General features: G+C 42.3%; 1 protein-coding gene across 1 annotated transcript in view; it reads left to right on the forward strand.

Annotated features, from left to right (window-relative positions):
- CHD6 (chromodomain helicase DNA binding protein 6) overlaps positions 1-13,660 on the forward strand; it is a 181,036-nt gene that overhangs the window by 56,053 nt on the left and 111,323 nt on the right. The window contains exons 4-5 of the mRNA XM_008158512.3: positions 11,329-11,476; positions 13,277-13,426. Of these exons, the coding sequence (XP_008156734.2) occupies positions 11,329-11,476; positions 13,277-13,426 (298 nt within the window). The remainder of the gene's footprint in view (positions 1-11,328; positions 11,477-13,276; positions 13,427-13,660) is intronic.

The raw sequence follows: 13,660 nt of genomic DNA on the forward strand, positions 1-13,660 counted from the left end.
GATTTCATCTTTTGTCTTTTGTAGAGGCTTGGGTGGGATCCTAGGAATGTCTGCCTGCCCCAGAAGGTCAAGATAAATAGGTAAAATCAAGATTCTGACTAATGAGAAACTTGTGGGCTCTGTTTCTCAGTGAACCTAATGTATAAACTCTGATCTCTGATGTGTGTAAGGGGTGGCAGAGTGAGTTTCTGTCTTCTGCCAATAGCTTTCCTCTTCATATTGCTTTGCGAAGCTGAAGTGGTTCTCTGGTAATAGCATGTGTGAAGAAGGAGAGTCAGATGTGAGCTAGTGGAGTGACTTATTTTGGTTATTACAGAAAACAGGATCCTTCGGGATAATGTTTTAGAATTAGGGTAATTGGAGGAGAGTTTCACAGCTCTAATAAGGGGCTTGGTTTGTGTGTAAGGCAGTAGAAAGCCAGAAAGCCATTGCTATCTGGTATCTGAACTCACTTCAGCCACTGGTGCTTACAATTTTCTTCCCTTTCTAAAAGGAATTCACATTTACTTTGGATAAAATGTGAAACAAGGTGATGAATACAGACATTGCTGGAAAGTCCATTTTGGGGCAAATGAATGTGTAGAAGATATTGAAGAAACCTGATTTTGATTTGATTAGTCTGTATAAAGTATGAGTTGGAGAAGTGTTTGGTAGTACTTTCAAGGGATGCTAACTTAGAAAACAGAATCTCTTGAGGTTTAGACATTCAGAAGACACCCTTTGGGAGGATGCTGATGGATAGATAGGGTTAGTTATTCCTTTATAAATGTGGGCAAGTTCCATGAAGCTTTCTCTCTCTTGATTTTGGGGCTATGTAAGAGGGACTTGTAACATAATAGAATTTTTCTATGTAGCCCATTAGGGATTCTGAATGTCAAGCCTTTCACTTCTTGTCCTTTATATATTTATTAAATTGTTTTGGTTCCTTTAATTAATGACCCTACTGGTCAGCAAAAGCAATTTTAGTTATGACAGAGTGACATTAATTGATAAAAAAATATATGTTGGTAATTAAGTCTCAGTGGTTTTTTTTAGCTCTTTGATTTATCATCTTGCAGATTGACTCAAGTACATGTCTTGATGTAAGCAGTTATTGATTAGCCCCCAGACAACACTTGATGGTTACAAATGGTTCACTTGAATGCTTGGATTATTGCAGTTGCTCCAGAAGTGATTTAGGGGCTTCCAGTCTTTTCCTCCTTCAGTCCATCTTGCTAGCTGCCACCTGGCTAATCTTTCTGAACCACTGCTGTTTTCTTATTTATGTTTATAATTGGTGGTATAAATCAAACCCCCTCTTCCCCTCTCTTCATTCACACCAGTTGAGAAATAGTCAACAGAGATGGAGATGCACTTAAGCTTTATTATTGATAACTGGATTGACAAATTTCCATTGGCTTGTGGCCAGAATCAGGCTTCTTGTAAGTTACTCCCTCAGTTGAGTTTTCCCATCAGAACTGCAGGCTTGTCCCTGAGCAGAGAGGACGCTGGGCCACATGGGCTCCTGGGCCACATGTGCTTCTTTTCCTAGTCTCATTAGTCTGGTAGAGAAGTGAGAAGTGTGAAGAAAGGCCGAAAATATGTTTTCAATATTGTTCCCTTCTTGGTAGTAAAACATGATTTTCCTCATGAAAACACAGGGATAGGGAAATGGGATTTCCTCTAACATTTTATACCTGCTTAGAAACCTCTGATTGTTCCTACTGCCTCCAGGACAAAATCCAGACTCCTTTTTCTGTTATGTAAACCCTTTGGGGTCTCACCTCTCCCTGCCTTCCTGCCTCTGACAACAGATCTTGCCAGGTTGAACTCACTAACCCTTAAAGGTACTTGACTCATTTCTCCTTCAGATTGCTCTTGCTCTTTGTCCCAACATTATGCCCTTTGTCCTCCCAGTGTTCCAAGTCCTCTCCATTCTTTAGGTCTCAGTGCAAGTCCCAGTTCCTCCACAGAGCTTCCCAAACCATTGTGCTCACCCATCCCGTCTCAGTTTCCATGGCAGTTGGAGCCTTACTTTGCATTGTCACTCAGATGTTTACACCCGGGAAGACTAAAGGAGATCTAGTCCAACCCTGTTGTACTACAGCCATGGAAACAGAGACCCACGAAGCAGTAACTTGATTACAGGTGTCACAAACTCAGACCTCCTGATCCCCAGTTTTGTACACTTCCCTCTGCAATAGGCTACCTTTCAGTCATACACTGTTGTTTTTTTGTTAATCCTCACAGAAGGATATTTTTCTATTGATTTTTAGGGAGAGTGGAAGAGAGGGAAAGAGAGAGAGAAACATTAATGTGAGAGAAATACATTGGTTTGGTTGCCTCCTGCACACGCCCGACCAGGGCCCCGGCTGGGGAGGAGCCTGCAACCAAGGTATGTGCCTTTGACCGGAATTGAATCCAGGAACCTTTGGTCCACAGGCCAGCAGTCTATCCACTGAGCCAAACTGGATAGGGCATCCATACACTTTTGTTTTCTTGTATGGGTGACTTGTCTCCTCAACAAAAGTTAAGTGCCTGAGATCAGGACCACCATGCTATTTGTTTTTTTATGGTTCTGGGGGTCCATTACCAGAGAGGTTTGTCAGGTTATTGGCTACATAGGAGGCATAAAATTTATTTTATATAAATATATTTAATTTATATATAATATAAATTTACTTTATGTGTGAAATATGTATTTATATAATACTAGAGGCCCAGTGCATGAAATTCATGCATGGGTAGGGTCCCTAGGCCTGGCCAGCGATCAGAGCGGATCGGGGCCTTCTGGCTGCCAGCCGGGGCCTCCCTTCATTCTGCGCTGACCACCATAGCAAGTGATGGAACTCCCAGTCTCCCGGTCGAACTCTCGTGGTGACACTTTGCATATTAGCCTTTTATATATATAGATATGATTTTATATATTATTAACATACACACACTAGAGGCCCAGTGCACTAATTTGTGCATGGGTGGGGTCCCTCAGCCTGGCCGGCAATTCAGGCGTCTCACCCAGACCCCCGTGGGAAGTTGGCTGGCGGGGGAGGGGGGGCTGCGGGAGGTTGGCTGACCAGCAGTGGGGCAGAGGGGCCGCGGGAGGTTGGTTGGCCGGCCAGGGGAAGGGCTGTGGGAGGTTGGCTGGCCGCAGGAGGTTGGTTGGCCACAGGACGTTGGCTGGCCATGGGGGGTTGTCTGTGGGAGTGCACTGACCACGAGGGGGCAGCTCCTGCATTGAGCGTCTGTCCCCTGGTGGTCATTGCGTGTAATAGCGACTGGTCCACTGGTCTTTCTGGTCATTTGGTCGTCACGGTTGCTTAGGCTTTTGTATATATAGAATGTATATATCTATATCTATCTATCTATCTATCTGTCTATCTACATATATATATAATTTGATATTTTCTTGGAAGTAATGGATAGAGCTCTTCTCCCTGAAAATAAGATTCATATAAGATAGCGTATAATAACTTCCATTGTTAAATAACAGTAAGTGGTGTTTTCATTTTATAATTAAAGAAATGAAATGTTCTAATGAGGCAACTCTGGGTGGGTTCCTGAATGGCTACTGGGGGCTGGTCACCAAAGACCAACCCATGATTAGAAGCTTGGAATTTTCAGCCCTACCCCTTATCCTTCAGAGAGGGGAGAAAGGCTAGAAATAGTTAATAATTGATCATGCCTATGTGAGGAAGTCTCCATAAAATGCCAAGTGTAGGGGTTTTGGAGAGCTTCCAGGTTGGTGAACGCATTCACGTTCAGGGAGGGTGATGCACCCCAGTTCCACAAAGAAGTGCCTGTGCTCAGGACCCTCCCAGAGCTTCCCCAATGTATCTCTCCCTCTGACCGTACATCTGTGTCTTTTATCATATCCTTTAACAAACCGATAAACATGTTTCCCTGGGTTCTGTGAGCCACTCTTGCAAATTAATTGAACCCAAGGAGCGGGTCATTGGAACCTCTAATTTATAGGTGGTTGGTTAGATTTATGGGTGACAACCTAGGCTGGTGACTGGTGTTGAAAGTGGGGTGGGGGGCAAGACGTCTTTGCACTGATCCCTTACCCTGTGGAATCTGCTGCTATCTCTGGGTAGATGGTGTCAGAATTGAGTTAAAAGCTGGTGTCCAAGAATTGTTTTTGTAGGAGGAGAAATGCGTGGTGACCAGAAGTGAAGTGTTTTGAATGAGTAGTCAAGGGACTCGAAGGAGAGGAACATTGTAAGAATTGGGTTTTCTCTGCACAGGAAGGTGGAAAACTGAGTTTTTTCCAACACAAGCACCAGTTTCCGTGTCTCAGCTTTTTACCCTCTTTGTTGTGGTTTTGTCAACTTACAGCAGATTTTTCTCCTATCCAATAAGTTTATTAACATCCTGGAAGAAAGGTTTTACCTTTTCTGATTTTCTTCTTTGATGGCTGCTTCTAGAAAGTTAAGCCCAAGAGTTTCTGATCATATACCCATTTGAGCTGTGAGTCAGCTATAACTGTGACTCAGGATGAGTAAAATTCAGTCAGCTCAGCTCTGCCTCCCTGTTTGAAGGTCATCACCTTTGTAGAGTGCATATCTTTATTGAGGAACTAGAGGCCCCGTGCACGAATTCATGCACGGGTCAGGTCCGGCTGGGGGAAGGGGCTGCGGGCAGTTGGTTGGCCGGCCCCACCCCTGATTGAGGTTGGTGGGGCGATCAAGGGTGAGGCTGGTCGGGGGAGGGGCCATGGGTGGCCCCGCCCCTTGGTCGAACTCCTGGTCGAGGGGACAATTTGCATATTAGCCTCTTATAATACAGGATTCTTGGGCTCCAGAGCAGTCAGTTGACCAGATTCTTTCTGTTGGGAGACTTGTTTTTACATTCTAATAATTTATTAGAAGTAAGAAGACAATGAATAGACACCTTGCGCTTTGAACCCATTGGGCTTTATGTTAAGTAGGGGAAGAATTTAAATGATAAGGGCAGAGACCATTTCTGAAGCTTTGGACTAAGTCTCCATTCCTAGTTTTCTAAGAACACCTGGAGTGCTTCCCCTGTAATCCCAGAGCTTTCTAAATTAGGGTCTCATGTATGTTGGACCTAATCGATAAGAAAGCAGTTGCTAAAATACTAATGCTTGATATATTTTTCTGGTATATATTTAATGTGTCCTGTGTGCCTTGCTTTGTTTACAAGTACTTTTGTTGGGAATAATATAGTTGAGGAAGGAAAGTGTCATAGAAGTATCATCTACGGGCTCTATCTTTGAGAAGCTTTCAGGAGTAGAGAAACAGCCTTGCAAACATTCAAATAAAAAACAAAAACAAAAATACAAGCAAACAAAAGAACCTAGTATAATTGTATATAGGATAGCTGAAAGAATTTACAAGATTAGGGGTATTTCATTTCTGTTCCAGAGAGTCCCTTGGAAGAGGTGAATATTGAGCCAGGTACTAAAGGAATTAGTACATGAGAAAAAATGAAGCAAAAGACCAGACTGCATTTAAATAAATGTTCTTTGGGGGGTATTTTCAATTTTATGATGGTAGACTGAGCATACTTTTATTTTCCATTCACTAAATCTTAATGAAATGACTGGAAGAACAGAGGGAATACATTCTTCAAAGATGAGCAATGTTAGGAATTTCTGGATGAGGAAGGCCAGTATATCATACGGATGGATAAATGCTGTGGAGGGAGTCCCAGCTCAGAGCATGTGCAGGAGCTATGCTTGTAGCCGAGGTAGAAGTGCTTCCTCATAGTAGACCTTGCAGGGACTATCCGCAGAGTGGCGGTGTGGTTTGTCAACTCTAGGCTGAAGTTAGGCAATTACTCTAGAGCCGTGGTTCCCAACATGGGGCACATGCCCCACAGGGGGGCAATTCGAGAATGAGTTATTAACAGTGAATTTTTAAAATGATTTCTTAGTGATTTCTTCCACAGTACTTCAACTGTCCTTTCATTCTTTTATTTTTCTCTTTCATGGATGCCATGTTCTTTGGAAGCTTGTTTAGAGCAAGTTAATGGCTTTTTAGGCTTCCTCCACGTGACTAAGAGTTCACTTTTTGAATAATAAGAATTATATGTCACGGGGAGTGGGCATCAGGATTTTAGAGATGTGTAGGTGGGGCATGTCCAAAAAAAGGTTGGGAACCACTGCTCTAGGGATATTGAGCAGTTTACTCTGGGGGAGGTTCTAGGGCTGCAAGTGGAGACTGACATCCACAAGAAGGGAGTCTAGGGGCACTAGCTTCTCTGCCTTTCCCTGCCCATACTCTAAAAGGGAGGGAGAGGGCCACCTGTATGCATGTTCCCAGGCCTGGCCTCCTAGTCTGAGGCTTGTTGATGGAGAAAGTGACTTTTTAGGCAGCAGATAGCCTCACCTGCATTGTCAACCTCATTCATTTTAAATAGGAACAGTTCACCAAAGACATGAGACTGTGAGGAAAGCATGCAGCAAAGAAGAGGAAAAGAAAAATGAGCAGAACAGCTGTCTTAGGAGAAACAAGTCAAAGAAAAGAACTTGTAAGATTTTAAAATATATATATATTTTATTGATTTTTTACAGAGAGTAAGGGAGAGGGATAGAGTTAGAAACATCAATGAGAGAGAAACATCGATCAGCTGCCTCCTGCACGCCCCCTACTGGGGATGTGCCCACAACCAAGGTACATGTCCTTGACCGGAATCGAACCTGGGACCCTTCAGTCCGCAGGCCGACACTCTATCCACTGAGCCAAAGCAGTTACGGCAGAACTTGTAAGGTTTTAAGTTAGAATCCTCAGATCAAGATGAAGCTTTGTCTGCAAAACAAGAATGGGTTATGAAAAAGAAAGTTTAATAAGAAAAATGTAATACATGGTTGCCTTGATTAAAATAATTCAGCAAAAATATTGAGTAGAGGAAGAAGTGGGGAGATATATAAGATCTAAATTCATTAACTTTCATATCAGGATGCCTATAACTGGGCTTTATGTGGATAACTAAGGAACTAGAGGCATGAGCATATTTGGAGTTAGGGAGGTATCAGTGAAAAGCGATTCTGACTGGAAAGTGGGATTTGTTTTAAAGGGACTGAGGACAGGGTGATTTGGTTCTCATTTTGTCTACAGCTGACTATATCTGTACCAAAACAATTAGGGGTGTTTTGTTTTGTTTTTTTTTTTTGCATTTTTTCTTTTAACCAATATTTTAAAAATCTGTGCCCAACTCAGTTCTCTGGATACAGGCTGAACTAATATGGGCATTAAGTAAAAGTTGAATTATTTTTGCAAATGAGCTCTTTGGAGGCAGTATCCCTGTTTTCAGTGTTGTACTCCTGGGAAGAAGATCAGAGCCTGTGACTAGGCCTGGACTGGACGCTTCTCTGAAGAGTTGTTCCTAGGGTGAAGCAGTGGCTCTCAGGCTGGACTCCCCAGACCTATGCATGTCTGTGAGCACAGTGATTGCCATCATGAGCTGTTTTCAGTCATTCTGAGCTGGGGAATTGTGGCATCTCACTATGGCAGTAACTGATTCTTATCTGCTAAGACTTTGATGGACATGTTACAAGATTTAATTTAAAAATGGGAAGACTAATCTTTTTTTAAATAATGCAATTTGTTTGGTAAATAAAAATTTTCATTACCTGGAATCCAGGGGAGCAAAGTAATAATAAAAAAAGAAAATCATAGTAATACAGTGTCGTGACACCTACCCAGACTTTTCTCCTCATACTCAGATCTAACACCCAGTCTCTTAACTACCAATTTTAGCCTCTAGTAGTTTTATATATTTGAAGTTTCTTGCATGTTGTAAACACATGGTATGTGCTTTCTTTAAAGTGGGTATATATTTTATTATAAAATCAAGGTTTTTTTGTTTTAATTTTAAATATATTTTTTTATTGTTGACTAGTGGGTTAGGGTTAGGGTTAGGGCTGGCTATCAGTCCAGATATAGGGATTATGTGTTTTTGTCTACCAAGAGCATCTCCTCCTGCTGAAAAAGGCTTTCCCCCCCATTCAAGCAATCCTATCCTATATAATCTATCTATACTAATAAAAGGGTAATATGCTAATTAGACTGGGTTGACCGGCCATCTTCCAGAAGTCCTACTTCCTTCCAGACAAAGCCATGGTGGTGGGGGCCAAGGCAGAGGCAGTTAAGGGGGATCAGGCCGGCAGGGGAGGGAAGTTGGGGGTGAGATCAGGCTGGCAGGGGTGGGCAGTTGGGGGCGAGATCAGGTCAGCAGAGGAGGGCAGTTAGGGGTGAGATCAGGCAGGCAGAGGCAGTTAGGGGTGATCAGGCTGGCAGGGGGGCAAGGTAGGGGAGATCAGGCCGGCAGGGGGGCAAGGTAGGGGCAATCAGGCCAGCAGGCAGAGAGGTTAGGGGCGATCAGGCAGGCAGGCAGGTGAGTGGTTAGGAGCCAGTTGTCCCGGATTGCGAGAGGGATGTCTGACTGCAGTCGGACATCCACTGAGGGTTCCCAGATTGGAGAGGGTGCAGGCCGGGCTGAGGGAACCCCCCCTCCGTGCATGAATTTCGTGCACCGGGCCTCTAGTAAGTTCTTTGGTTTATCTCTTCTTGCCTGCCCAACCGCACAACGACGTATGTCAGTCTGTTCCATGCCTCTAGGCTTTGGGTCTTATTTTGTCGGTCAATTCATTTTGTTCATTAGATTCCACAAATAAGTGAGATCATGTGACATTTGTCTTTCTCAGATTTCACTTAGCATAATACTTTCCAAGTCCATCCATGCTGCCCCAAAGGGTAAGAGATTCCTTTTTTTTATAGTTGAGGGCGGGACTTTGGGGCCTGTGCTGCTTTCAAACCTGTTTCTTCATCTGGATTAGATGACTCATCTGCTTTGCTCCCTCATAGAATCGTGGTTTTAACAGTTCAGTGAGGCTCGGAACATGAGAAGTGCTTTGTAGAATATAAATTGCTATACAGTTTTCTTAGTGAGAAGCCACATAACATGAGATACATATTCCTGTGAAAATTTAGCATCTTTTAAAACCGTTTCACCTGAGTCTCCTGTCCTGAACTGATAAGTGGAAGAAGTTTTGCTTACCCGCTCCCTGCTTGAGAGGGCAAGCCTCTTGTTCAAAGGTGTAATCCTCTAAAAGGGCAGGACCCCTTAAGTTTCATTGCCTTCGGTTGGACCAGAATAATTTTCATAACTTTCCTGATAGGTAGACCAGCCAGTCTTCAACCTGGGGAATTGAGAGTGGGCTGTTTATGCTGACCAGTCATCACCGGCTGCTAGTCCTGCCACAGTTCATCATGCTGGATTTCCCTTCTCCAAACAAGGCCCTCGGTTCTCCTCTCCCCCCACACTGTCCAATAACTCACTTGATGGAAAATACATTTTCCCATTCTGTCATTTGCCAAGACTTACTGGTTCTACTTCAGCTGAATCTTTAAAATTATTTCCACCTTTGAGTTTTTATTGATTATATCTAGCCTAGGTCTTCATTGCCTCTTGTGTGGGCATACCATCATGGCCCTTTCACACAGATTGAAGTCTAAACTCTCTAGGCTGGTATACTCCTGGTTTCTTTCCAGCTCTATCACTTAGTACTTCTGTTCACTTCCCTGTCACCCAGTCACGCAGACTGTCTTTTACTAAATGTGCTCTTAAAACTCTTCCATTCCCCAAAATGTCATGATGGTTAAAAGTATGTCTGGGTTCAAATCTTTTCTCTGCTGTTTACTAGCCATGTTATCCTGGAAATCTGACTGAACCTCATTGTGCCTACTGATAAAATGAGACTAATAAGACTAGTATCTGCCTTACAAGGTTGTTGAGAAAAGTAAAGGAAGTAATTCACATAAAGGTCTTAGAGAATTGTGTCTGCATGTATCGTTTATAAGAATTAGTTGTGATGAGGATGATGGTGATTGCGCCTGCATGTATTGTTATATAAGCATTAGCTATGATAATGATGATTCCTATCTTGTGTCAAAATTCTATGTATATCTCCACTCATATACATTTTCCTAAATCTCCCCAATGATAAGTAATCTAATCCATCCATTGATAAACTCCATCTGTCTGTATATTCAATAAATATTTATTTAATACTTATGTATAAGGCAAATATAAAACTTATCCAAATACATATTGTCCTCTAGGAAAAGTCATCCATTCAACAAATGTTTATTGAGCAACTGCAGAGGATCCAGGCACTGTATGGTACTGAGCCCATGTCAGAGTTAATGACTAACTTTGGTGACAGATCAGAGTTTGAGTACCTTAAGGAAAGAACAGTTGGAATGCTTTGGGAGTGTAGGAAAGAGATTCTATGCACTAGGAGGGTCAGGAAGCCTTTTTAGAGGAGGTATTGCCATTTTAGCAGGGTTGCAGAATGGGTGGACTTTGGACTGTGGCTCTGCATGGTCTTTGGAATTTTCATAATTGTAATCTCCTTAAGGGCAGGGACACTGTTATCTTCCTTTTTCATTTTTGAGTTTTTAGTACTCACTTTTAGTCTTATACATAGATTATTCTCAATAGAGGATGATGACAGATTAGGGAGATGTCTCTTCCCATGTAACTTAAAGGGAGATTGAAATTTGATGATTCTCAATATCTGCAAAGCAAGTGCATTTCCTAGAGAAGACATTTATATAAACTGGAAGTGAGGTTTTTGGCAATGTTCATATTATAGTGGGACCTTGTTTCTCGAACTCAATTCATTCTGGAAGGCTGTTAAAAAACCGAATCATTTTTTCCCATTAGAAATAATGTAAATTGAATGAATCCATTCCAGACCTCCAAATGATTCCCTGTTTTAACCTTTTTTATATACAGTACATGTCTGTTGTACAGTTTAATCTATAAACACTTTAAAAACAAAAAGGACATGAAATATAAATGATAATTTAACAAAAAAGAAAGGAATGTACAGTAAAAAATAAAATATAGCATTAATTATAAACAGCAACAACAACAAAAACCACGAAAATATTCACAGCACAATATCCTGAGATTTTAGCAGTGGTAAACTGACTCATATTCGCGGATTCTCTCCTTTGTTTGTCACCTGAGAGATGTGTGACTGTTCATACAGGTATCAGCATGAAAAGGTTGTCAGGTTGAAAAGCGAATTGTTTAAGATGGGAGACATTTGAGTAACAAGGTTCCACTGTATTTTATTTCTTCTCACATTAATCATAGCCATAGGAGTCACAATAGGGGTGTAAAAAGTGAATTCTGCATGGGAAGCTATTTCTTCCCATGTTTTTGTATATTTTGGGGAAGAAATTCTTTTAGATTTTCAATTAAAGTCTACCGTGGTCCAAGGATTCCAGGATGTGATATCATAACTTTGATCACATGAGAAATCTTAGTTTAAAAAACTGCCCAACAGGTTTAATTTTGAATTTCTCCTTGTAGCAAGGAGCCAGGACCAACCCCAGTGGAGAAAAAGAAGAAAGGAAAAAGGAAAAGTGAAACCACAGTGGAGAGTTTAGAGCTGGATCAGGGCCTGCCGAACTCATCCCTGCGGAGTCCTGAGGAATCCACTGAGTCTACAGACAGCCAGGTACAGCTGTGACCGGGAGCCCTGGTGAAGGTTACGGCTGCCAGATGGGATCTTGCTGACGCGATCCTGTCACTCCTCTCCCTCTCTCAAGCCTACGTCCCTTGTGCACAGACCTAGGCTGGGCTTTCATTGTTTTGGTGGGTAAGCACCAAAAGACCACAGACCTTTTCCCTAGCATCCTGATCTTTAGTATATTATAATTAGTATGAAATAATCTCCCAGTTTTCTTGTGGTGTTTGCTTCCTTCTTGGAAAGGAGCATATTTGGCTGCAGAGAGAATGAATGTGGAAAATGAAGTTGAGAGCTAAGCTAGGTAAGGCACAGGGCCCTGTTTTGCAATGTAAGTATGCATTTAGGACTCAACGCTGGGCCAGTCTGCACAAGGACATTTTCATAGTCCTAGATGCTGGAAAAGTCAGGATGTATTTATTACGCCAAAATAGGAAGGAAAGTTTGGCCAAACATGAAAACAAGGAGTTGGCCACCTACATGCAATTTCTGACAATATGCCAAGTGTTCCCATGACCTTGGTAGGACATGACTTTGGTGAGATATGACCTTGGTCAGCATGCACTCCCTGAGTGAAGCAACATGAGTCTCCCTTTTGAAGTGCTATTCCTCTGATGCCCACAGCAGTTCATCTGAACTGTGATGCTGCAGGGGACCATTGAGAATAAGACCAACTTGCTTTAACTTCAGTGCCATCTGGACCCTCATAGGTTTCTAGGTGATCTTCATTGTAGGAAGGTGTCAGCTCCTGATGTCATCATGGTAATAAGTAGTAGTGTCTGGAGTGTCAGAGCCAACCCCCCTCACTGCCTATAAATTTGGGCTTGTAGCTGCTAGATATCTGATTGGCAGAGGAGAAAGCACATTGGGTTGATGGGAGTTGGCAGGGGGTTAAGTGTTTCTAGGGTGGTGATCTGTATGTGGGACTAGGGTTAGGTTTCTATGTAGAACCCCTCATGTAAAGTTAAGCACCAGAGGTGACACAGTGAAGAAATGGTGGGAAGGCGTAAGAGAGGCTCAGGAGATACCTTTTAGGAAATAAGGGAGGTGGGGTTTTGCTTTTGTTTTGTTTTTTAAGGTTTAAATACTTGAGAGTGAGCTAGCTGGTGAATGGTTCCCAGCATGTTTCTGCCGCCTGCATGATGTGTACACAGAAATGAACCATGTGTTTTTATGTTGGAGGAAAGCCACTGGGCCACTCTATTGCAGAATGTTGTCTCTAAAAGGTCACAAGCTGCTTAATTATAGTCGAGTCCTCAGATGGTGACTCATGAGTCTTGTTTTGTCACACTTAAGATGTCTCATGTCTCCCTGTATTTCAAGGAGTATTATAAGATTCTAATAAAATTGGTATTATTTAATTTAGGAGTTATGTAAGTTGGTGAATTTAAGCAAAACCAAAATCAACTATTATATATCATTGTCATAAAATCAGAGCTTCCAGCTAGGCTAGAAGGGACCTCAAAGATGATGAAGTTTACCTCCCATCTCTGTTTTACTGGAATAGAACCCAATTCTAGGAGGAGGTGAAAAGTCACTGCTGTTGATGAATAAAACATGCCTCACTGGATTCCAAGACTGCACCTTCTCAGTTCCCAGCAGTTTGGACCCCCTCCCTCAACTAGGTCCCATTTTGAGTGAATTTAGTTCTTAAAAGAGTTGTGTTTAAGGAAGACTCCTTTTGTAATGTAAGAAAGTTCTCCTTTGCATGTTAGTGAGTGTAGTTGAGAGTATTCTTTTACAAGTTTTTGCTTCTGACTCACAGAACTCTCTGATGTGTTTTCCTTGCAGAAACGACGCTCTGGACGGCAAGTGAAGCGCAGAAAATACAACGAGGACCTGGATTTCAAAGTGGTGGATGATGATGGGGAAACAATCGCTGTTCTTGGAGCTGGCCGAACATCTGCCCTCTCAGCTTCTACCCTGGCTTGGCAGGCAGAGGTATGGCCTTTGCATGGGATGTTGGCCTACCTAATGGAGTTGTTCTGTGGCTATTTGCTAAAACAAGTTAGATCATTTTAACTACCGCTTATAAAATTCAGACCCTCGCTGTGCCAAGCAGGATCCTCTACCATTACACTATTTCACCAAATGCATTTTTCAGATAAATGACTTTTCCTCATCCCTCTCATGACACTGCAGCCAAAAGACGTTCTGTCTTTTAATGCCTCAACT

Source organism: Eptesicus fuscus, chromosome 12, assembly GCF_027574615.1.
Source record: "Eptesicus fuscus isolate TK198812 chromosome 12, DD_ASM_mEF_20220401, whole genome shotgun sequence".
NCBI lineage: Eukaryota > Metazoa > Chordata > Mammalia > Chiroptera > Vespertilionidae > Eptesicus > Eptesicus fuscus.